Below are 25,589 nucleotides of genomic sequence, written 5' to 3'. Positions count from 1 at the left end.
CTATCACCAGTTACATGAGAGAACAGGCTGACCCGCAGCTCACTACAACCTCCCTTGAGGTGGTTGTAGAGAGATGTAAGGTCTCCCCTGAGCCTCTTCTTCTCCAGACTGAACAATCGCAGCTCCCTCAGCAGTTCCTCATAAGGCCTGTGCTCCAGACCCCTCACCAGCTTCATTGCCTTTCTCTGGACACACACCAGGGCCTCAATGTTTTTCTTGCAGTGAGGGCACAAGATTGAACACAGTACTGAAGGTGTGGCCTCACCAGTGCTGATTAAACTGAACTTAATTGAAATTAAATTGCAATAAATTTTTTATTGAAAAAGGAAGTGAGAGCAGGACGCAATGTACTCCATAATTGTAACAAAATTGTTGCTTTAGCCATGATGTGGTATTTCAGATTTTTTATTTGAAAAATAATTACTGCTTTCTTCTATGTAGATAAATGGGCAAATACTCTATGGAAGGACTCACCAGAATGCTTCATTCATAATCAAATGTGCTCCGTCTAAAGTGAAAATAATCTTCATCAGGTAAGTTCTTATTTAAAAAAAAAAAAATGCATTTTAATATACTCAGGTTCTTGCACCAATAGTACTTCTATTTTATTTTTAATTTTGGGAAGATTGGTATGCTTTTAAGCTCAGTTTGTACGAATTGTTAAATATACATTGTATTTCTGTTTTGATATTTGCATTGATAATACCAAAAATAACGCAGAAGAAAGAAAGAGCTAGAGTTAAATGTGCTCCAATTAAGATGGTGTTATTTTACTATGTTTTATAACTGAATCTCTTGTAGAAATAAAGATGCAATAAATCAGATGGCTGTTTGCCCTGCAAAATCAGTAGAGGCTTTACCTTGTGCTTCAGAGAAACTTCAAAATCAAGAGGTTAAGTAAATTTTGTTTTTTTCTCATTTGACTGAGATTCTGACATTGCTCTGGGTAGATGGGTACCCTGTATACTCAGCAAATATTGCACTAAGTAAAGCAATCCAGTGGAAAAATAGAACAGATTTCTTACCAGTGCTACATTTACTGTACCTAGATCTGTTTTACTTTATGTTCATCTGAACTAAGAAGTAAATCTAGTGTTCCTGTGAAGAGGGTTATAGCAGTTTAAATGGATCCATAACATGATCAGATCCACTTTTTGTTAAAAATGTTAATGATGAAAGTAGCTGCTCACAGTTGTGTTTTCTTTATTAGGTTGATACTACTGCAGACTCTGGTATTTCACCTGACTTCAGTTCATATAAAAATATTCAGTATGTGGAACTTCCTAAGGTATGTGCTGAGAATTAAATTCACACCAGCCATGTTTGTATTCACCGGCTTGTTTTTTTATAGTGGAATCCCTCAAAGCAAACAAATGTTGTCCCTTACTTACTGGCCGTCAGACTGGAGATTTCTAGAGTCCTTTTATTCTTCCTTTCTGTTGAGTGAGCCAAAAACTTTCCTGATGTTATACCTTCCATGAAAACCTGAGGAAGTTTTTTAACATCATGTATATTTGCCAAATGCTCTTTGTGTCTGGAAGAAGTCGTTTTTGATCTAATTTTAAAATTTGCAGTAACTAGCTGTTTGGTTGAACACAGAGAGGTTTTATTATGCTGTATCAGTTAAATCATTGCCTGAGTAGTTTCCAAATGTTTTTGCTAAAAAGGCTAATGGTATGCCAGTCTGCATTAGGCAAAGTAGGTCAAGAGAGATTATCCTTCCCCTCTAGCTGGTTTTGATCAGGCTGCTCATGGAGTAATGTGTCAAGCTTTGGATCCTTTGATATGACAAAAACATGGATATACTGGAAAGAATCCAACAGAGGACCACCAAAATGATCAAGGAAATGGAGGAGAAGCTCGGAGACCTGACACTGCTCATCTGAAATGAGTCCAGGAGGGAACTTATCAATTTGTATAAATACCCATAGGGAGAGTAAAAGGAGTCAGGCCCTTTCAATGGTTCCCAGTCCCAGGACAAGATACAGTGGGCACAAACAGGAACCCAGGTGGTTCAATTTGAACATCAGGAAGCACTTTTGTACTGTGCAGATGAAAGAGCACTGGAACAGATTAGGTTGTTCAGAGTGGTAGTGGAGTCTCTTTTCTGGGGTATCTCTGAAAGCTACCTGGATATGTTTCTGGGCAGTCTGCTCTAGTTAGTCATACTTAAGCAAAAGGTTGGACAGGAGCCTCCAGAGGTCCCTTCCAATCTCAACCATTCTGTGATTCTGTAATTGTTCTTCCTATTTATGAATTCAACAACTGAATCATAGCTGAACTTCAAGTTTCAGAAGAAAGGGGTTTGAATTTAAAATACCTTCAGATTTATCTTGGTAAGCAATATACTATTAATAGACGGGGAAAATCTGCTATTTCAGACTTAGTTTAGTTTGAAGTAAAGCATTGATGCATTGGGAAGACCCAAACTTCTGTTATTTCTGCAATCTGCACTAGTCTTTTGTGAATGTATTGTAACATTTTGATAAATACAGTACCTAACCATTTGCGTATTTCTGTTTATCCCAGGATGAAGGAGGTTTGGGAATTGCCATTAGTGAAGAAGACACAGTCAATGGAGTAGTTATTAAGAGCTTAACAGATCATGGTGCAGCAGCAAAGGTGTGAAAATATTTTAAATCCATATGAAAAAAAATATATATACTTTTACTAGCACCCAGTTTATATTTCTTTTTCTATTTTATTTCCAGGATGGAAGAATCAAAATTGGGAGTCAGATCCTGGCAGTGGATGATGAAATTGTTGTGGGCTATCCAATAGAAAAGGTGCTTCTGAATTGTCTGGAATACTGTAGAAATAACACCACTAAGTTTAGGAGATGATGTCTCAAACAAACTTGTGAGATTTTGGTGACTCTAACTGCTTTTTCAAAGTTAGCCTAAGAACCAAAGATACACAAGTTTTGTCTGGATAAAAAAATTACTGCACAGTAAGCTAAAGCCAACATAAATAAGTAATCTTTCGCTTTACTACGGATATGATTTTTTTTTTCCTGTTTCGCATCTAATGAGTAAGAAGCACCTAGTGCTGGGATAAGAGGTATGAACTATAACTCAATCTTGTCTCTTCGTAACTGCACCACTTTAAAAGTGTAGGAAACAATGAAATTGATATGTCTGTATTTCAAACTAGTAAGTTGCTTCAGTGCTAAATCAGGTCATGAACTGAGCTTATATACATGGGGAGTATGTGGAACAAACATCTAGTCTCCAGCCTGATATTTCAGCCCTCTGGCAAAAGCTATTTCCATTCCTAAATATTGATATTTATTGTTGATAGATAGATTTTACTAACTTCCAGCTCACCAAACTCAGTTAAGGCTTTGTAATGAATTAAGGAGGGAACATTTTTTAGTATCTGCCTTGTTACCCAGAAAAGTGATTCTTTTGGTGCAAGATCACTACTGATTTGTTAAAAAGCAATTAGCAGAGTATCCATCTTATTCTCTGAGAGCACTGTTGTGTTTCAAGCAGTAAATACTTAAGCAATAATGAAATTGTTTGCAGGGAAGTGGAAAAGGCTTGAAAAAAAGGAGGAACAGACTGAGTAAGGTTTCATTTCTAAAACAAAAAAATAATTATAATTATATTGAAATGCTTGGAAGGATTTTATGCCTGTGAGACAGTAGCAAACTTTTTTCACCATATCCTGAAACTACAGCATGAGTTTGATCCCATTTTGTGTTACATTTCAGTATTATCCTTTTCCTCCTGTAGTTCAGATAATATTTTCAATTTTTCCTTTCACCTGTGTTTCTGGTTAAGGAGGTTGTATGGCACTACTGTGCTTTGATAGAAAACTTCAGATTTCCTGACGTTGATTTTTTGTGAGATCATAACTGGGTTCCACATTAAGAGACAACACTAGTTTTCTACTTTCTACTAATAGTTTACTAAATACTTACTTTCTTCTACTAATAGTCTACTAAATACTTTCTACTAATCTTTCTACTGATAGCTATAAATATAATACTTTTTCCAGAGAAACTGCTCATAGGTAACAATATTACCATGTTGTATATTTTGGCAGACTTCTATAGAAGGTAATTGAATAACGTTATCCAGGTCAGGCCCTCAATGTCAATGTTTGTGATTGTTAATTGACAATAAAATCTCCAGAATAGTGGCTTCAGTTTGGAGAGCAGTTCGTTTGCCTTATTTTTCTTTTACAATGGGAAGTCCAACTACATTCTTCACCATCTTTTCTTTATACCATTCAGTTTATCAATCTCCTGAAGTCATCCAAAAATTCAGTGAAGCTTACAATCAACTCAGCAGAGCCAGATAGCCAAACCATAGCACCAGTCCTTTCCAGCACCGCATCAGCAGAGAGAAGGAGTATCCAGCCACCAACAGCTGTTTGCTCTTCGAACTCACCAGAACCAGAAGCAGTCAAAAGTAAGGTTCTTATGTATCTTGTTTCACAACAATTACAAGATAAAGATGAGGACCCAGCTAGTAAACAAGCTCTGGGTTTTTTTGTATGCATGTGACTCTCGGCTGAGCTTCACTTCCTAGTACTTCCAGGTTGAAGAGCAATCTAAATAAAGCAGTGAGACTCCACAGTGAAGACTTACCTCTTGCCTTCCCATTTGCCTATCTGTAGAAGTGGAGTGATGAAGGAATTTCCTCTTTTGTCTCAAAGCCTGTGCATCAAATGCTCAGGTCATGGTTGTCTAGAATGAAGTGGGAGTATTGTCCTTTAAATCAGAGAGAAATTCACATAATCTTTCCTAGAACAGAGGAATGAGTGATGCTTTCCAAGTGCTAAATACTAGCCAAGTTTGAATGTCTCCCTCTTGACAAGAAATGCCACTGATTGATGATGACACATCACTAAGAAGCTAGTAGAAGTTTAATTAAATTATGAACATACTGAAGGCAATGTATATGTACATCACAAAGTATTACTGAGTCCTATTTCTGTTGTTTGTTATTAGCAGTAATACTGATACAGAGTTACATCACTGGTAAGGACACACTACACAGCTGAAGTCTTTCACTCTGTACAAGTCTATTCCCTCTTTCTCCAGTCTTCCACACCATATCTTATGGACAAACTACTGATGGAGGCGTTATCAGTGCCCCCTCCATTATCCTTGGGTTGCGATTGAAACTTGATTTCACCAGTCTGTAGGGATATACAGTACATCTCTTGAAAGATCTTTTTCCTCTTCATCCTCGAGCTGATTGTATAACTTACTTCCCAGTTTTCTTCCACCAAGTCTATCTTTTCCCTGCAAACAAGGGAGCACTGGTACAGATTGACTAAAGAGTTTGTGGAGTCTCCCTCGAAGATCTTCAAAAGCCACCTGAACACAGTCCTGGGTAGCTTTCTCTGGGTATTCCTTCCTGAACAGGGGTGTTGGACTAGGTGACCTCCAGAAGTCCCTTCCAATCTCAACCATTCTGTGCTTCTGTAACAGTTTCTTACTGTACAACAAACAGCTTGCATAACAGAACAGCTTGCGTAGAAGCTTTAACCTTGAATAGTCAAGAGTGCTCTTCTACTTCCCTTCAGAGGCCAGACCAACTTGTTTTGAAGCTTAGTGTTCCTACTGAATTATTTGCTCATGCAATACCTAAATGTTTGTGTACTAGAAATGCTTATTTTTGAATGATCAAACCTTCTTCTAGTTTCAGTGGTACTTCTTTCAATCAGTCTTTAAAATGTCTAAAAAAGGACTTACATACTTGATTTTAAATTCTGAAAAACTGTGTTTTTGATGTCTCTTTAAAGCCCATGAGACATCAGTGATAGAGATGATGTTAACATCCCAGATGCTCTGATTGCGCTTCCTTCCCTTTAATTAAATTATTGCACAATATATCCTTGTAGCACACTTAGGTTGTTTGCTTGTTTTAACTTTAAAAGATACAGAACTGACCAAAAAACAAAAACAAAAAAAACAAAAAAAACCTGAAGCAAAGATCAATTTGTGTCATACTATCACAGATAATTGCTATTTCAGGTTATAAGTTGACCAAAGACTGCTGGACTACCACTGTAGTTGACTCATGCTTCATATTCTTTCTCACGGTACAAGTCTGAGTCTGATAGAATACTTAGATTAACCTTGACTTGACCCCTTGTAAAAGGATTGGGCTGACATCTTTGTATTCATATGTGTAGTAGATAGTATGCATTCCATCTATGACAGAGTTTAAGTTGAATTATCTTCTTTAACTATCCCAACTGTGAGAATGAAGTAGTACAAATACAGTACATTTTATATGATCCTATCTAAGTTAAGTCAAAACAGTGGTCCATGTACTTAATGGCGTAGAAATTGGACAACTGCTACTAAAACCATTGGACAGTGCTTGAGAAGAAGGGAGAATGGCATTATGTGGTCATTTTGAAACTAGGATGTTATCAGTAGATCAACTGTTGGGCTTTTACTGTTGAGCTATTGGTCAACTCTCAAAATGATATGGTAAATTCACTTTTCTGATACCTAGCCATCCTACTGTAACGAGGATGTTATATTGTTGTTTTAGATACGAGCAGGTCTTCAACTCCAGCCACACTAGCTTCTGACCCGGCTACTTGTCCCATTATTCCTGGATGTGAAACAACCATTGATATCTCCAAAGGATGGACTGGTCTTGGTCTAAGTATAGTTGGAGGAGCGGACACTTTGTTGGTGGGTTGGAAAAATATATATAATTCACATGAATTAGTAATAATGAAATTAAAAGAGGTTTTATCTTCCTTTCTTTTTGTAGCATTTATAAAAAGATACTAAAGCTAGCCTTTTAGGGAAAAAAAAAAAAACATATATATATATATATGTTTGAGATTGGAAGTAAATTAACTTCTTAAATATTTTGGTAATTTTTTCATCATTCTTCTGGCTCTTCATCACTGTTCATCACTACTGAATTTTAGAAGAAATTTTCCATTGGTCTTGCTTCACAGTTTGGGGAATTTTCTTCCAGCATGCAGCATATTTTTGTTGTTTATCTGCAGGGAGCAATCATTATCCATGAAGTATATGATGAAGGAGCAGCTTCAAAAGATGGGAGACTCTGGGCTGGGGATCAGATATTAGAGGTACAGTGGTTGATTTTATCTCTGTTTATTGTCATTTGCTATCTAGATATATTTTATTTGTCTGTTGGACAGTCCTTCATAGTTTACCAATGTATGCTTTCATTGTAGGTGAATGGAATTGACCTCAGGAGTGCCACACATGATGAAGCAATTAATGTTCTCCGCCAGACTCCCCAGAAAGTTCGTCTGACTGTGTACAGAGATGAGGCACAGTACAAGGAGGAGGACATGTATGATGTACTCACCATAGAGCTCCAAAAGAAGCCTGGCAAAGGCCTTGGGCTGAGTATAGTTGGGAAAAGGTATGAATGTACAAGGACAGTCAATGTCTGGAACTTGTTAGGCGTGCTTGGTTTTTTTTTGGTGTGCATTGCTCAGATCCTTTGGGCTTTATTGGCAGTACATGTCATTTTTATGCTTTTCCTAGAGGAAGTAGCCTAAAAAAGTAAGATGATGTTCAATGCATTCCCAATTACAAGCCAATAAAATCACCCTTAAACAGTGTTGTAATACAGAACGTATGTGTTTTTACAGAAATGATACGGGGGTGTTCGTGTCAGACATCGTCAAAGGTGGAATAGCAGATACAGATGGGAGATTGATGCAAGGAGATCAAATATTAACAGTGAATGGAGAAGATGTTCGAAACGCTAACCAGGAAGCTGTTGCAGCTTTGCTAAAGGTATCAAGAAAACAGGAGGTGGTTAAAAGTGAAGAGCTGAAATCCAGATTTTTTGAAAGCTTGAATTTTATTCAGTCCATATTCAGACTCTTCCTGCAGTGTCAGTGGGAATGAACTTTGGATCTGAATTTAATTTCCTGAAGGCTAGAGCGGTCATATTTTCATAGTTTGTCTGATGAAAATGGGAATAGTGGTAGTAGAGATTCTTATACACTTACAAGGCAATAAAAGGCCATTAGTTAGATACAGCATTAAGTTTTAGTTTGCTCTTTTTTCTCAAAAAAAAATCACATTTGTTTAGCTTTCTCACATTTTTAAAAACTTATTCAGAATTGATTTTAAATGATAGAGAAGTCGTTAGAGTAGTTATATCAAAAGGTGATTACTTACAAAGTTAATGTTCTTTTATTTTTCCCTACTTACGTCTATTGTAACCTTACATCAACTAAATGTTATAATGCCTTTCTCAGCGGGAAGGGCATCTAGCATAAGAAACTGCTTTGCCACCAAAATAACTGAAGTAACCTCTCGTCTGCTGCTCTCAGAACCAGAATTTCTGTTCTCAGCAAATTCTTCTTATCTGATCTCCGCTCTCTACTTCAAAATCAGAATGAAGTCATATATGCAACATTTTCTGTGGTTTAGCTGGATGTTCAGCTGGTAGCCAACTTATCTGTCTTCTGTTTAGAGTTTTGAGACATTCCTGCTTTATATCAAGATTCCATTTCCATTCATCATTTTCCAATGAAAATGTTAACTTTAAAAATTTTAACAGCCACTATTCATAGCTAACTGTTTGGTACACAGACACGATTATGCTTGTTCACATTACATGCACAGCTAAATTTTTCCAGATCTTTAACGTTTCTCATCTTTTTTAAGTTTTTTTTTTTTTTTTTTTTTTTTTGTAGTCCTGTGAAATGTGACTTTCAAAATATTTCATGTATATAATTATTAACAGTTCTATTTATTTCACAAAGTACAAATGGAATAAACTCACAGATAGGCAATCTTTTTTAGTTTAGGTATCCATTCTGCTTCCATTCACATGAGTTAGATCTACAGAGAACTGTCTTGTATTGCCTAATATATATTTTTGGTTAAGTTATTTACAATCTTTAGAAAACCTAAAAGTACTTCAGCTCATATAAAACCATATACTTCAGCTCATATAAAATGTCCTTAAGCTGAAAATGCATCCTGTTCTAACAGTGTTGTTTAGTTTTGTTTTCTAAGTATCCCTAAAATGTGTGAAAATTTGATAGTTTTGCTTCCTCATTTGACTGAAGGGTTTGTCAGATAGAGGACTCCAGGAAAAAAGGCTAAGCCATAAAAGACTGTGAATTCACTTAATCACAAGTTCAGGTGGAAAGTGTTACCTCTTACCTTCACACATAATAATTTTTAAACCTCATTTGTAGGTTTGCATTTTATGTGAGGATGTGGCTATTGTAGGTATATAGGTTACTGGCTCAGTTTTCTGTGTGGTTTAATGTGAGCCAATTCAAACAATCAGGAAAGACTGCTTTAGCATATGACTGATCAAGTCTTTTCCAGGACATATAAATCACTGAATCATAGAATTGCCTGGGTTGAAAAGGATCATTGAGCTTCAGCCCCACTGCTATTTGCAGGGTGACCAACCACTAGACCAAACAGCATTATTTGGAAAAAAAAAAAAAAAAAAAAAAAAAAAAAAAAAGACAATTTAGTAATAAATCTCTTTTAATGTCACCTCTGAGAAAATATTTATAAGATATGCTAGCTACAGTAATGTTGCAGAAGTGCTAAATCACAGCCTGAAACAGTGATTGAGCAGTTGTTGGGAAGGCAGGGCTAATCAGGGGAGCACAGGTGCATGTTCAGGTGCACCTGAGTGACTGGAAGGCATGAGTCAGGATCCACATCTTCTCAGACCTCATGTGAGGGATGTCAGTGGAGGTGAGGGCATCTCTCACTGGAGATTCCTACCTATCTGAGGCCCTCCAGAGATAGGCAGCTCCTTTCCTTCATTTCTTTGTCTGTAGCCAAAGACTTTGCCACCCCACTGTTAACGTGGTACTTTTCATCCCATTATAGCGTTACAAGTAGTTTGGAAATTCTGTTAGAATGGGTATGTTCTGTTGTTAATTTTCATATATTGACCTATTTATTGCTGTGAATTTTCTGACATATTTATAATCCTTTCATAGGGTAATACAAGTAACCCATGTTAAATAAAGGCAGACTTCTGTGACAGAAAGTTATTTGGCTCCATAGATACAGGGATTCATAGTAAGAACTTCCCCACTAAAAGAAAGAGGGAAAAGCAAAATAGCAAAAATTTCTATATTTGATTATACTTCAAGTAGATAGTTTTTGATGATACTTGTACCATTTGGGAAGTCCAGTTTTCTGATGTTTTTTTGAGATACCCCTTTGCTTATGTGTTATCAAAGTCTTGGTTTCTAAATGGTTGTTTGCATAGTGAATTTTGTTCTGAGCTATGCATTCCATGCAGATGTATGAACACTCAGTTGTACATTTAAAAACTCAGTGCCTAACAGTAGGATTTTGCGATGTACAAACAATTTGTATCACTGTAGTCCCTGACAGGAGTCAGATGTAGAAAGTCATTTGAATTGCATGTGGGTATTTGAAAAACTGCCTGCCCGACCTGCTGGTCAAATTGAAGGCCAAGAAGAAAATGCCTCAGTCTTCTCTGATAATTTCTCACCCCACAGCCCTTAAACATTTGCAGTGGTAGGAGAGGATCAGGGTAGCAACTGTCCCTCTCACTGTAAGTAGAAATCAAGTTCCTGACCAACTGAGGGGACCTAAATCAAATCTATGGGTGCCAATGAGGTTCATCCCAGCCACTCTATGACATCTGAAAAGTCATGGCAATCAGGTGAAGTCCCCGGTGACTGCAAAAAAGGCCTTCCAGAATTTAAAGGAGAGATACAGAGAAGAAGGGGGCAGACTCTTTAGCAGGGTTTCTGGTGACTTTCACCGTGGCAACCTGATCCAGCTGTGAATGTCCCTGTTTATTACAGGGGAGATGGAACAAGTGGCCTTCAGAGGTCTTTTCCAACTCTGGTCTTGTATAATTCTATGATTCTGTATCAACAGAAATATTAATCAATACTTTGAGGTTTTGTAATGCTGCTGTACTTATTGTGAAAGTACTCCACTATTATAATTCTTTGAAAAACATCACCTTGAAGATGCTTGTTGATGTTACTACTTAGAAGCCAGAATTACTTATTAAGGAAAAGGTAACAGAAATGCACTTCTTGTATAGTCTTTGTGTCTATATTGGAATGGTATACTACCAATAATATCATTCAATCACAGTTGGTATGATTCTGATTCTTCCATGATCTTTGTACAGTTCTCATTATATAGAGTTGTTAACCTTATATTTTACCCTCTGTCCCTATTTTTTCTTCTACCAAGTAAATATTGTCATAAGCTTTAATGTTTTGGGTACTAGGGATTAATCTTAATTTTTTTTTTTTAGTGTTCATTAGGTACAGTAAGACTAGAGGTTGGAAGAATAAAAGCTGGTCCATTCCACTCTGAGAGGAGAACATCCCAGAGCAGCCAGGTTTGTAACTGTGCAACCACTTCGTTTGGAAGAAATAAAATGTGGTGGAATAATGAAAGCAAATAAAAGGAACTGATTTTATGATGACAGTGATTTTCCACACACAAAATGAATAAAAGTAGTAAATTCAGGTTTAGGTTAGATGTTGGAGGAAAATTTTTCTTTCTGAGGGTGGTGAGGTGCTGAAACAGGTTGACCAGGAAAGTTGTGGATCTCCCATCCCTGGAGACGTTCAAGGCTAGGCTGGATGGGGCCCTGGGCAGCCTGTTCTATATGCCTGCTGTATATTTAGAGGTTGGCAACCCTGCCCATAGCAAGGGGTTGGAAGTAGTTGACTAGTAGCTGACTGAGTAGGTCCTTTCCAACCCAAGCCATTTTATGGTTCTGCATACTTTGCAGATTTTTTTTTTACCTCTTTTGTATGTTCATTTTAGTTTGTTATCTGTTAAGTACATTATCCAGCCTAGAGTTTACTCCAAAAATAACTCTTCTGTTTTGTCTAGTGTGACTTTTAGGACTCTTGTTTGTGAAGCAGAGTCAACTGTTAGTGTCATCAGTACTAGAACAAATTTAAGTGGGCACTGAATCTGTTTGATACCTTAGTAGTAGAGTGGAGTGTTGTTCCAGTAAACTGCACTCTTTTCATTAGACTTGTCCTATGTTTATTCATTTTTTCATTGGTTAACTGTAGAGCATTACAGCTCACATCAGTTTCTGCATCTGAGTGCATGTTTCATGGGATAGCAGGACACTGTGATTCTTTGCAGAACTTTCCATCAGGATTTCCAGTATGAGCAATTTCTGAAAACTCGCTAGTTACCTTAGAACTTTTTGTTGTTATAAATTGAGTATGCAGATGAATGGCTGAATATGAATATAATTAAACAGGAACTTTTTTTTAAGTTTGAAGTGAGGAGGTTAACACTGGATAAGGACTGAAATGTCTTTCTTCAAAAAGGGATAATCCCAATCCACTTGAAAACAGGCAGGTTCTGAGTGGTCTTAATTTAAGCTGTTGGGTAAGAGAAGGCTTAACCATATTGAATGTTTTGAAGAGTCTGTAGGATTGAGATATGTTGTTCCTTTATGTTATCCTGCAGGTATAGTGAAAATCTTTCAGGAAATGCGTAGGTGAACCTGAATGGAGAGCATAGTTTTAGCTGATGGAGTGTCTGGAAGAATGTGAGATAGGCATGCGGATGCATAAAGTTCTGTCTTATGTATTGTTTCCCAACCGTAATAATAGTGGCTATCTTTTTTTTGCCAGATGGTCTCCTGAACTGATAGAATAGGGGTACAGTCTGGTCCTTGAAAGTAGACTGTTATGTGGGGCTGCAGTCATGCAATCTATGTTGTCCTAATTGTATTTCAAACAAGGAGCTATCTATTGTTCAAGAGGTATATGGAGGTTTGGTGTGTCAGCTTTAGCTGTGCACAGAAAAAGTAGCAGTAAAATGCAGTAAAATACACTGAATGCAGTGGCATATAATTTTACTTCTATCAAACTGGGAGTCTGAGGCAACTCAGTAATCCTAGTTTAACATTATATTTAGGTCAGTGAAGGAAGTGGCAGTCTCTCATCCTTCAGCATTCCAGCTTCTACTTCCAGCACACCTGAGGTCTTTGAAAGTGGTCTGAAGAAGAATACTGGTAAGTTTTCTTTGTTCCTTCCTCTAATTTATATCTGTGAATTGGTAAATGAGATGTTCTCTAACACTTTGTTGTTATATACTGCAGACTTAACAGTACCAGTCATTGAAGTGCCACAGGAGTTGTTATTGTACTGTACATTGTATATCTCTTCAAATTACTTGTAAAAAAAATTAAAGTTGTTACACCAGCAGATTAGATGATGAGAGTCTAAATTTACCCAGAAATCTTATTTAGTCTGAGAATATTGAATAATTACTCTCTCTGTCTCATTTTTGGGAAATATGTGGTCAGTTCTGGATACTGTGTAGTTTAATTATTTAGGTCACTCCAAAAATAATGCCTCCTATTTTTTCCATGGAAACTACAACAGATATAAGGAATATAGTAACACTATTTGATAGAGCAAATTCTGAGCTACAAAACATTATTTTTCAACATAATTATCTACATTAATAGACTAGTAAAGTAAAAATCTGCACCAGTGTAAGTGACCCACTATTTCACAGCAGCTATGACTGTGTTATCACTAGTTGCTCGTGCAGCCCATTTTCACTGGCCCAAACAGATGGAAATCAGAAGGCACCAAATTTGGGTTGTATGATGGAACAGTCCAGCCAAGACTGAAAACATTCTCTGTAGTCTTCAAACTGGTGTCAGGCCTGGCACTGTCATGTTATAGGAGAAAATTTGTCTTCTCTGGCCTTACTGTGGAAGTTTGAGCTTTCAGGTTAATCAGCATTGTGATGGAGCTGTCAGAGTCGATGATATGTCTGGATTGTAGGAAATTCAGAAGGATCTCCCCTTTTCTACTCCAACAGAAAGTCCACATCATCTTACCCACCAAAGATTGTGTCTTAATTTTTTTTTTCCAGTGGAGAATATATGTGTTGCCATTCCATGGGCTGCCACTTCTTGTCACCTGTAATGTTGTGATCCAGGAAACTGTCACCTTCATTGTTGTATTGGTTCCATACATCCTGACAAATTTGCATACTGTTTTTTTTCTATTCCTGTGAGCATTTATGGGACCCGCCTGGTGTAAACTTTGTGATATTGCAGCATTGTCACCATACCTTCCAACACAGTGAAACTGATATTCAGCTCCATACACAGTTCCGTGGTTGTAATTGGCCAGTTAGTATGGATAAGCTGATCAACTTTTTCTGATGCGAAAACTGTGCGTGATTACCCGGAACACAGCTTATCTTTCACATTGCAGTCATGACTGCTGAAGTGCTCTACCCACTGCCTCACTGTGCTCACATCCACTGTTTGGTCTCCACAAACACTCAGTGAACATCGATTTTGTCATTGGGTGCCTTTTTTTCTGCGTTAGCCCCATGTTTTATTCTGGCGCATTTTCGTGTCAGACGCCATTTTGTCAACTGCCCCTTTGCTGCTGTCTGTCTAAGGACAAGAGAACATAATGGAATATTGACTTCCAGTTTGACCTCTATTTCCATACCACCACCATCTGCCTCTGATATTGTGGGCCAACATAATAAAATATTAGCAGCTCTTGTAGAATAGATGTGGAATAGATCTCCAGAGATCAGACAGTAAAGTGATTCCTGAGCCAAGTATTACTATCAAATAATAATTTTTCTATTATATTTGGGAGTTACCTAGTTGATATTAATCTAAACATCTTTAGAACTGAGAGAAAGAATGGCTTTCTGAACTATTCTAGAAGTATTTCAATCTTATTAATAGTATTTAAATCCTATTAACAAGTAATTTCAAAAATTTTAAAAACATAAAATAAAATAGTAGAAAGCTGGAATCATTGTAGTGGTTTGGACAACTCATAGAAAAATTTTCTTAAGATGATAGTTCACCTTTTTTTTTTTTTAATCTATTTGACAGCAGCTTCTGAAATACAGGGACTAAGAACAGTTGAAATAAAAAAGGTAAGTTACAGGAGTTGGTGTGGTAATATTTAATTTTTTTACAGTGTGATTTCCAATGCTTTTATCTTTATGTAAAATAAGTTGTGACTTATGCCAACAAATTTAAAACAGAGGGAAAGACAATTATGGTATGAGGTAATGGGACCTAGTTCTACTTTTATCAAATGGAGTTAAATCCAGACTGAGTTTTAGTGAAGACGTGGGAACTATACCAAATGTTAAAGTCTATTCTTTTGGATTTCACATTTGTCTTGATGCGTATTTTTAATGGGTAGGCTTTTACATGACAGCTCCTAGCTTTTCAACTGAAGTTCAGTTGACTTCTGTTATTTATAGGAGCACGAGTGCTAAGCTGCAGACTATTTCTGATTGTCTAAAACACACATTTCATTTGATTTTGCCTGGTTATCTGTTTTTCTTGGTAGCAGGATTGTGTTTAGCAATTCTCTTCATACAGCATAATCTGTTAATTCATGATAGCGTTTCTGGTGATCAGGTAGTCCAGTGTTCTGCAGTGGTGAATAGCTAGTTTTGTTCTGATCTGTAGGAGGCCAATAGAAGAAGATTAATGATAAAGGACAATCAGTCTTGTGTGTAATGTTTTCTTTGCCCAGATATGCCAACTTCTGTAAGTATTCAGTTTGGCAAGGAAAAGCTACAGATGAGACAGCAGATCATCAACTGCCACTAAATACTGTGTTCTTTGTGCTTTCCTCAAATGTATTAACTTCAAAAAATGGCTTGAGGTAAAGTCATTCTGATTTTCATGAGATAGGATTTGTAAGACAAGCCTGCAATTCTGTATATATTCTTCCTTCCAGAAAAAAAGTATTTATCTATCTGTCTATCTATCTATCTATCTATTTATTTATTTTCATGACAATAACAGGGCCCAGCAGATTCTCTAGGAGTGAGCATTGCTGGAGGTGTAGGAAGTCCTCTTGGAGATATTCCTATATTTATTGCCATGATGCATCCCAATGGAGTTGCGGCTCAGACTCAGAAACTCAGAGTAAGTTAATTATTAGTGTTGTGGTTTCAGTGCAGGAGGGATGATTCATGGTGTTGGATTATTGCATGCTGCAGCCATTTCTGGCTCCATCAGAATTCGTTCTTCTTTAAATGGTTCTTATTGTAGTACTGGTGATTAGGTATATAACAACCATAATAATTACTACATGCAGTATTATGTAGCAGTTAGCATCATACAACTCAAATTATTGGCTGTTCTCACCCAGCATCAAATCTATTCGAGGTGCACAATGGATATCTCCATCCTTCTACATTACCCACCAAATGCATCCAAGTCCTTGAGCAAAAGCAGTCCCACAAATGGGCATCCACTGCTTTCAGCATAGTCTTTAACAGTCCATTCTGCTGTTAGATTTTAGCAGGGCTGGTAGGGGATGCAATATACCCCCTCAAAGCCATGCTCTTTGGTTCAAATGTTTACAAGGTTGTTTCAGAAATGAGTCCTGTTTTCTGATTCAGTTCTGTCTGGGATGCCATGTCTCCACAAGACTTTCTTTTCAAGATCCAGATTAGTATTTCAGATGGTGGAATGGGACATAGGATTCTTCCAGCCGTCCTGTGGTTGCTTCCATTATAAGCACACGGCATTTGCTGTTGTAAGTTTGTGAGGGTGTGATACAATCCACCTACCAGGCCTCCCTGGTATTTATATTTCAGCCATTGTTCTCCATACCAGAGAGGCTTTGTCTGCTTGGCTTCCTTAACTGCAGCAAGTTTTACGTTCGTAGATAATCTGTTCAGTAGTGTCCATTGTGAAATGTACCTCTTGATCTTGAGCCCATCTGTAGTTGCATCTCTTTCTTGATGGCTTGAGGTGTCATGGGCACACTGAACTAGAAATTAGTCACCCATATGTTGCCAGTCCAGATTTACCTGAGCCACTTCAATTCTAGGAGCCTTATCCTCCTGTTTTTCAGTGGCCTGGTTCTAGGCTACATGGACATCTACCTGACAAACTTTTACAGCCATGTTGTCTACCAGGCAGCAAAATCTTTCCTTGATGCAGCAGCCCAGATGGGCTTGCCTCTGTGCTGCCAGTTGTTATGCTTCGATTGCTGTGACCATCCTCAGGGCATTTGCCACCTCCCAGGAGCAACTGCCAATTCTTCTGCTTAGCAATATCTACAGCCTTCACTTCTGCAAATTGACTCAGTTCACTTTTTCACTCACTGAGTAGGGCTCCAAAGGATAGCCTTCCACCTCTGATGCCTTCCCACGTTACGACAGGGCTTATAAGTGAACAAGGCATATTTCTCCTCATCTTCTGGCAATTTATAATGTAGTGGAATCTCTTCAGCATGCATCACCTTCTCCTCTGGTGATATTCTGAAATCTTTGCTTTCACCCTGGTCCAAAATAATTTCTAAGATTCCTTGAATTCCTTATTTGAGCCGATTGTGTGACCAGTGTCAGACACGGCAGTTGTTTAATTGATCACATCCATACAGTCTGACGACATCCATCTTGCCATTTTATTCCTAAGAACTGGATCTCCTGTGCAGGCCCCTTGACTTTTGCTTTGTGGCAAAATTGGCTTTCACTAGGATTTTAATTATTTTCTTCTCTTTCTTAAAAACTTCTGTGTTGCCCCACACTATTTGTCAGTGATTGGTAGTAACCAACATGGCTTCATCACAGACTGATCATGCCCTGACAAACTTTGTGGTGGAGTTGCAGTGTCAGTGGGTAAATGAAGGGCAGCTGATATAATCTATCTGGACTTGTGCAAAGTGTTTGGCACTGTCCTGCACAACATTCTGGTCACCACATTGGAGAAAAATGAATTTGATAGATGACCACTTGCTGGATGAGGAACTGGTTGTATAGTCACACACAGAGAGTTGCAGTCAAGAACTCAATGTCCAAGTGGAGGCTGGTGACAAGTGGAGTTCCTTAGGGATTGGTGCTGGGACTGGTGCTGTTTAACATCTTTGTAGGTAACATGGGCAGTGGGATTGAGTAGCACCTTCAGCAGGTTTGCAGGTGATGCCAAGCTAAGTAGTGCAGTTGACACTAGAGGGAAGGGATGCCATACAAAGGAACTTGATCAGGCTTGAGAGGTGGACCCATGCCAACATCATGAAACTCAACAAGGCCAAGTGCAATGTCCTGCACCTGGGTCATGGTAATCCCAAGCACAAATACAGGCTGGAGAATTGCTTGAGAACAGCCTTGAGGAGAAGGATTTTTGAGGATGTCAGTTGATAAAAGACTCAGCATGAGCTGTCAGTGTGTGCTTGCAGTCCAGAAGTCCAATTGTATCCAGAGTTGCATCAACAGAAGAGTGACCAGCAGGTCGAGGGAGGTGATTCTGCCCCTCTACTCTGCTCTCATGAGACCCCAGCTGGAATACTGCTTCCATTTCCCCCCAGTGCAAGAAGGACATTGAGCTGTTGGAGTGTGTCTAGAGAAGGGCCAGGAGGATGATTAGAGGGCTTAAGCACCTCGTTTGTGGGGACAGTCTGAGGGAGCCAGGGCTCTTCAGCATGGAGAAGAGAAAGCTCCAGGGGATCTTACAGTGGCCTTCCAGTCCCTGAAGGGAGCTGGAAAACAGGAAAGCTGAGGGATGTTTTATAAGGGCATGTAGTGACAGGATGAAGAGGAATGGCTTTCAACTGAAAGAGGGTAGATTTGCACTAGATGTTAGGAAGAAATTATATACTGTGAGGGTGGTGAGACACTGGAGCAGCTTGCCCAAACCAAAGGGGGTTGTGAGAACCCCCTTCTTGGAGGTTAGCAAGAGGATTGGAACTAGATGATTCCTTCTAATCCCAACTGTTCAATGTTTCTGTGATTATATCGTCAATGCACTGCAGACATTCAGTAGCTTTGCCTCTGGTCCAGTCAGTCTGGATCAGCCCATGGCAAATGACAAGGCTGTGTTTCCAGCTCTGGGGGAGTTGTTTACTGATGCACTGGATGCCCTTCCAGGTGAAAGTTAATTGTGGCCTGCACTCTACCACCAAAGGGATTGAGGAAAACACATCATCAATTTCAGTTGTGCTATACCACTCGGCTGCCTTTGTTTCCCATTGATATTGAAGTTGTAGCATGTCTGGCACTGCAGCACATAGCAGTGATGTGACTTCATTCAGGCCACAATACTCCATTGTGAAATTCTGTGATGAAGAGTGGAGGCTAACACTGTCCTTATGGGACTATTGATGGATGGCTGAATCTTGCTGGTGCTGAATCTTCTTGGTTCTCCAGCTGATGAATGGAAATCATGTGAAAAAGTGTGTTTAAAGCCAGAAGGCTCATTGTTAACCTCAGAAGTAAGGTCAGACCATCTACTCTGATTAGAGATCTGCCCATTGGAAACCAGAGCTGTCATTTTTGGGGAGAACCCTCTCATGTGTTTTCCCATGCAACTCATGTATCCATGCCTCCAGAATCGACGCAGGTTTTCCATCCCACTTCCTCTCTGTGATGATATAGGTAAAACCACAGAATAGCATGTGGTGTGTACCCACTATCCTTTTCCTGATTAGAGGAATACTTCTAATGGGTGAGATGTTGGTTTGTTTCACCACTGAACCAGTTTGTTTTCCTGAAGCTGTTGAATCAGTTGAACCATATCTGAGACACAGGTCCCTGGGGAGAAAAAGAGATTATCTTGATTTCGTAAAAGTAGGCAAGCCACTTCATCTATCCACCATTCTTTTGTTATCTTTCCAGTTTGCTCCTGCCAGGATTCTGGCAGACAACGATGGTGCATTCCATGTAGCACTCCACCACATACATTATGTACATGTGATGTCATCTGGATCTTGGAATAGAGCATTATCATCCAAGCTAATATCATACATCATCTTTACCACAGCACTTTCCGTCAAGTACTTTCATCATGGTGATCCTTTTGCCTGAGTAACATTCCTTGAAGGGAATGTCTTTCTTTCCCAGCTGACAAGAGTCACTGCCGTAAAGTGAAAGACTGTATATCTTTTCCACCTGCTTTGTCTGTGCTACTTTTCCTAGAAGGAGATCCCAGCTGCTGGCCTTTGCTGCTTGCTAAGTCCAGGCTGTTGACTCCACTGTCTCAGCACCAGAGCAGCTGTATAGGATCTGCCTGGCTGATGGCCATGATTTTTTCACGTATAGAATCATAGACTATGAACTAAATCATGTTGGTAGCTTGGTAAAAGGTAGCTGGTGAAAAATACTAACTTCGGAAATGAGTCTTAAGGCAATCTTGGATCACAGAAGTGGTGAGCTTTTAAAAATTCATGATGGGGAAACTGATTCAGAATCCTGCAAGTGAACTACAGAGATGAGTTATTTGTGTAACTGCATCTATGCAATTTTCTTCACACCTCATGTTTTCTGCTTATCTAAAAATAAGAGCAGTTTTTTTTTTTTTTTTTTTTTTTTTTTTATGCTGGGTTAAAGCAGGAGGTTTCGACTCGCACAGTGCTTACGTATGTAGTGTACTAGAAATTGTGGAATTAAACTACTGCTGTTTGGAGAATGTACAGTGTTGGTTCAGGATGAATTTAAACATATGTTCTCTTGTGATAATCTGTCACTTCAACCTATCTATATTCAGGTGATGTGCTATATGATTCTGTATGATTCATCTATCCTGTAAATTACTTTTTACTCTGAACACACTACAACTAAGCAATAATTTGCAAGTTTTTATGTCAGATTTTCTACCTTTGTGTCACTTCATTATGTGACTCAATGATACTATGTCTTTGAGAGAGAATGTACCAAAAAGAGTTGCTGATTTCTTTCTTTCTGCTATGTGTCACTAGATACAGTGATAATTTCTAGCTAAATCCAGATACTCAAATCTGCTGTTATCAAAAGAAAATGCTAAATATATATATGCAGCTAAACCTCTTAGTGGTAGTTATATTATCAAGGTTTTCTTCTACAGGTTGGGGACAGGATTGTTAGCATCTGTGGAACATCTACTGAGGGCATGACTCACTCCCAAGCTGTTGGCATATTAAAAAATGCTTCAGGCACTATTGAGTTGCAGGTAAAAAAAATCTTTAGTATTATCTGGAATATTTTTTAAATGTTATTTTGCCAGTTGTTATGGTGAATTATTTTAGTATCACCATTCTCATTTTACAGACTTTTTTTAATTCACTTTACTGAACTCTCTCCTTAGGTGGTTGCTGGAGGAGATGTGAGCGTCATAACTGGTCAGCAGCAGGATCCACCTACATCCGGTCTTTCACTTGCAGGACTAACTGCAACAAGCATTTTTCAGGATGATCTAGGGTCAGTAACTATATAATACACAACCTTGGTAGCCTTTTACTTCAGGTGAAACTTGGCATAAAATGTGTACTAATTCCGTCAGATGACTGATGAATTGTTTGACTTAATCACCTTTGATATATTTGGCACCTTGTAGGTCCCATTCTGCATTTTTCCATGGTGCAATTCACTGCTGCTTTTTTTCTTGTCTACTTTGGAACTAAAATGTGACTTCATTTTTTTCTCTTTAAATAAATTCTTTATTGAGTTTTGGCAGCTCAGATTAGTTGATTTGCCCAAAATGACTGTTCTCAGGCTTAAATAGCCAAGTCCTTTCTACAGTGGTACTTTCCTTCATGTGCTTTCTAACACTAGAATATCAAGAGACACTGAACTTTTCATGTGTACATGGTATACCACTACTGGTAGACTACAAAAGCCAGCAGTGTAAAGAAGAGTTGCCTCAATGTAGGTTATCAATTTGAGACATTTTTATAAGCACAGGAAGAGAGAACAAGATTCTTTAGCTCCACAGAAGTATGAAGGCTGCCCTAAAAGTAATGCCTCCTATTTTTTTTTTATTTTGGCCCAGAACATCAGGGGCAGATTTTGGTGGTATGGCAGTAGAAGTTGAATGTCCCTGCCAATATTGGTTACATTTTGTCATTATGTGACTGATGGCAGCATTGGGTAATCTGGCAAAATGGTGTCTGACATAGAAGTCGGTATGAGAGAAAGGTGTCCTTGAATTCCTCCATGTGGAATAAATGGCACCCACTGACATTCAGTGATGCTGAATGTTTATGGAAGCCTAACAGTGATGTAAGCACAGTGAGACAGTGGGTGATGCAATTCAATAGTGGTGACAGTGGGTCATCTCTACTAGTGCAGATTTTTACATGTGCAGCATGCAGACTCACTGCTGGCAAAAATGCATGGTTAGTGGTAGTGACCATGTGGAAAAACAGTATTTTGTAGCTGAGAATTTGCTCTGTCAGATAGTATTGTTGTGCTCCTTGCTGTAGTTTCCACAGAAATAAGTAGGAGATATTACTTTTGGAGCAGCCTACACTCTTCAAAAGATAGAACTTCAAATGTTTATGTAGTCAGAGTATATGTTTGGAGATGTACTATAAATTGTCTGTATGAACACATACACAAATGCACAATCAGGTATCAAAGAAGGAGAAAAGCAATTAAACCTTGCAACATAACTGTGAGTCAAATTTTGGGTTACAGGTTTTTTAAAGTATGTGATCATTAGGAACATTTGAGATAATTGTATCAGATCTCTGTGTACCCGCTAAGCACTATTAGTGCAACATTGCAGCAGTAACCATCTTCTGAGCTGGGTGAAAACACTATGAAACAAGTATTTGAAATAACTCACTTAAATGGGGGCATTAGACTGAATTAGTGTTCTGCATTAACAAAAATAATCATAAAGTTCATATTTACAGCGGAAAAGAAGAGAAAGGAAGATATATTGCTTAGCTAGAAAGGTGAAATGCTTTTTGTTGACAACATTCTAATGTAAATAATTTATTTAGACAGCATAGCAATATTGTTTTCTGTTTCATTAGACCTCCTCAGTACAAGACCATTACTCTGGAGAGAGGGCCAGATGGCCTAGGCTTTAGCATTGTGGGGGGATATGGCAGTCCCCATGGAGACTTACCCATTTATGTGAAGACAGTATTTGCAAAGGTAAGAGTATGTTTGTTCAATTGATCCATTTATTAGTTCACAGTAAGTAGTTTCTTAAAATACGAGTTTGAGACTAAAGGATTACAAACAGTTTTTCTTCACAGCTTTTCTTGCCCAGTGCAAGTTCGGTTCAAAAAGATCTTGCAGCTTTTGAAGTTATAGGAAGATTCAAAATTTCCAAATGCATGTGACAGCGTATGGCAGAATCTTTTTCAACTCTAAAAATAGGAAATGTTCAGATACTTTTTCTTCAAGTAATAAAAGGAACCAATGTATTTATTTTCGGTGAGAGTCTGAAAACTAGACTAACATATAATAACTGAACTCATTCTGGGCCTTTGTAGAAATTCAGGTACTGACTCAGCTTTGAACTTTGGCCTGCCATTTGGAAGAGCCCCAAGTCATCAAAAACTGTAGTCAGGAATCCCAAACATTTGTGGTTAGTCAAAGTACAGTACTGGGTTTTGACTATGAGATTTCTAATACCAGTTGCTTAAAGATTTTTCAGGTATTGAAATCTTACTGTGTTAGAGTTTTAAAGTTATATAGGTAGATTGTCAGGGTTAAAGAAATATAAAAAATCACATAGGTCCAGCTTCTAAGTGTTGTGACAACTAGAGAATGCAGAACATACTGCAGTACTAGTAGGTTAATCTGGGATTGATTGTAGTTGAATAATTGACAACCGTAAAAGGTTTAAGGGGATTTGTACAGTGAACTCATCTTATTCAGACCATATTGAATGTGTAGGAGGAAGAAAAATAAATGGATGAGTCTACAATTACATGTTGTATTGTTTCAGGGTGCAGCAGCAGAAGATGGACGCCTGAAGAGGGGGGATCAAATCATTGCTGTGAATGGGCAGAGTTTAGAAGGGGTGACTCATGAGGAAGCAGTTGCTATTTTGAAAAGAACAAAAGGAACGGTCACTTTGACTGTTCTTTCATGAGCTGGCTCCCCAAAGGTGTAGTGTCAACAAGATTATATTATTTTTATTCCACATAGCAAGGAAAACCAAAATGTTTATATAACCTTCTTGCTCTTCCAACTTGTCAGAACTGTGTTACGTCACTGAAGAGAAATAACATTTAATGATATTTTTGTATGCAGTAGAAGTATTACTCATATTGTCGAACAACTGTGATGGAGTAAGTTATCTGTGGCAAAGACATGGATATTTTGCCTAGTAGCACTATAGTGAAAACTTGTAAGCAAAATTGGTGCTTTGAATGTTTGAAATACAGAACAAAAATTACAAAATCACTGAGTTGAAAGGGGTATGACATGAAGAGAAGTAATCAGAAAACAATAAGTTTGGAGAAAAAAAACATTACTAAAATACAGAATTTGAAAAAAGGATGAAAAGTGATCTATGTGAAGGTAGACAGTTGAATATAGGTGGTTATTTGTATTACTGATATAGAAGGAGTTGGGAATGGGGATTGCTGTTCTATTGTTTTTTCCTTCTTTCTGTTTTCTATTTTCCTATTTCCTAAGCCTTGCTGTATCCATAAAGAAAAAGAAAAAAACTCACTTTTTTTGTATGACTTACTGTTGAGAATTGGTTGTTCTATTTTTGTGTTTGTCTGATGGTTTGTTTTTGAGGAGGGGGAAGTGTTCAATTTGGGTGAAGCGCGTTTGTGCTCAGGGCTCAGTGAAAAATCCACTGGCTAGTAGAAATTTACCCTCTTTAAGCAGAGTCCCCAGAAACTGTACTATGGGAAGGATTAGAGTTTTTTCTCCTAGCAATACTGATAACCAAAAATCATAAAACCATGACATTCCACTCATTATTCCACATCACTACATCATGCTTAATATATACAAACAAACCTAATTACCAAACATTAAACACATGCACACACATACATATACAAGAAATTACTGGTCAACATCACATTCCCTTGTGGTACACATTGAACATCCTCATTTTTCTGCATCACCCACCAAGTGGACCCAGATCCTTGAGCAAAAATAGTTTCACAGAGAGAAACACAGCCCTTTCCAGAAGCTGGAAGAACCCAAACCAGTTTCCCAACATGCTCTTTACATGTACTAGAGGGACCTTATCTCCCTCTACAGTATGCATGGAGTTAGATTGGGCAGGACCATCACAATTGATAAATCCTTGAGTATTCACCAACCAGGTGGCTTCTGCCAAATTCTCCCAGTATTTATTTAACTGTTCTACCACCCATTGCTTTCAACATAGTTCTTAAAAACCCACTGTATCAATCGATTTTACCAGAAGCTAGTGCATGACAGGGGGTATAATAAATCCACTAAATGCTGTGATTTTTGGCCCAAGAATTTACAAGGAAATTCCTTAAATGAGTCCCATTATCAGCCTCAATTATCAACTCAATCTCAAAATGAGTGCCATGTCACCACAGGACTTGCTTCTCGAGACCCAGTATGGTGTTTTGGGTGGTAGCCTGGGGTACTGCATATGTTTCAAGCCACCCAGAGGTTGCTTCCAGCATGGTAAGCACATAAAATCACTGCGAGATTGTGGTAAGGTGACATAATCAACCTGCCATGCCTCCCCATATTTATACTTTTGCCATAGCCCTTCCCCCCAGAGAGCTTCATCCTCTTGGCTTGTTTAATTGTGGCGCATGTGTCACAGTCATGAATAACCTGTGCAATAGCGTCCATCCCTCAGTCTCTAGTCCATTTGTATGTTGCCTCTCTTCCTTGATGGCCTGAGGTCTCATGGGCCCAC

At 38.3% G+C, this 25,589-nt stretch overlaps 1 protein-coding gene across 9 annotated transcripts in view; it reads left to right on the top strand.

Annotated features, from left to right (window-relative positions):
- Positions 1-24,411, top strand: part of MPDZ (multiple PDZ domain crumbs cell polarity complex component) — a 103,020-nt gene extending 78,609 nt beyond the window's left edge. For 6 of the 9 annotated variants that reach the window (XM_042877427.1, XM_042877435.1, XM_042877433.1 and 3 more), the window contains 18 exons: positions 442-533; positions 802-892; positions 1,211-1,288; positions 2,530-2,622; positions 2,712-2,786; positions 4,241-4,418; positions 6,522-6,667; positions 6,994-7,077; positions 7,186-7,379; positions 7,612-7,759; positions 11,262-11,348; positions 12,902-12,998; positions 14,868-14,911; positions 15,801-15,923; positions 20,826-20,930; positions 21,066-21,178; positions 22,741-22,864; positions 23,667-24,411. In XM_042877427.1, coding sequence (XP_042733361.1) covers positions 442-533; positions 802-892; positions 1,211-1,288; positions 2,530-2,622; positions 2,712-2,786; positions 4,241-4,418; positions 6,522-6,667; positions 6,994-7,077; positions 7,186-7,379; positions 7,612-7,759; positions 11,262-11,348; positions 12,902-12,998; positions 14,868-14,911; positions 15,801-15,923; positions 20,826-20,930; positions 21,066-21,178; positions 22,741-22,864; positions 23,667-23,813 — 2,019 coding nt within the window. In that variant the 3' untranslated portion in view covers positions 23,814-24,411. The remainder of the gene's footprint in view (positions 1-441; positions 534-801; positions 893-1,210; positions 1,289-2,529; positions 2,623-2,711; positions 2,787-4,240; positions 4,419-6,521; positions 6,668-6,993; positions 7,078-7,185; positions 7,380-7,611; positions 7,760-11,261; positions 11,349-12,901; positions 12,999-14,867; positions 14,912-15,800; positions 15,924-20,825; positions 20,931-21,065; positions 21,179-22,740; positions 22,865-23,666) is intronic. The other 3 variants (XM_042877428.1, XM_042877432.1, XM_042877431.1) reach the window with 3 other exon arrangements.
- Positions 24,412-25,589: the final 1,178 nt, after the last annotated feature.

The sequence above is a fragment of the Lagopus leucura genome, unplaced genomic scaffold, assembly GCF_019238085.1.
Source record: "Lagopus leucura isolate 7727_CA_CO unplaced genomic scaffold, USGS_WTPT01 Super-Scaffold_100018, whole genome shotgun sequence".
Classification (NCBI taxonomy): Eukaryota; Metazoa; Chordata; class Aves; order Galliformes; family Phasianidae; genus Lagopus; species Lagopus leucura.
Note: the sequence above shows the minus strand (reverse complement) of the source record. Positions and strands in the feature narration are given on the sequence as shown.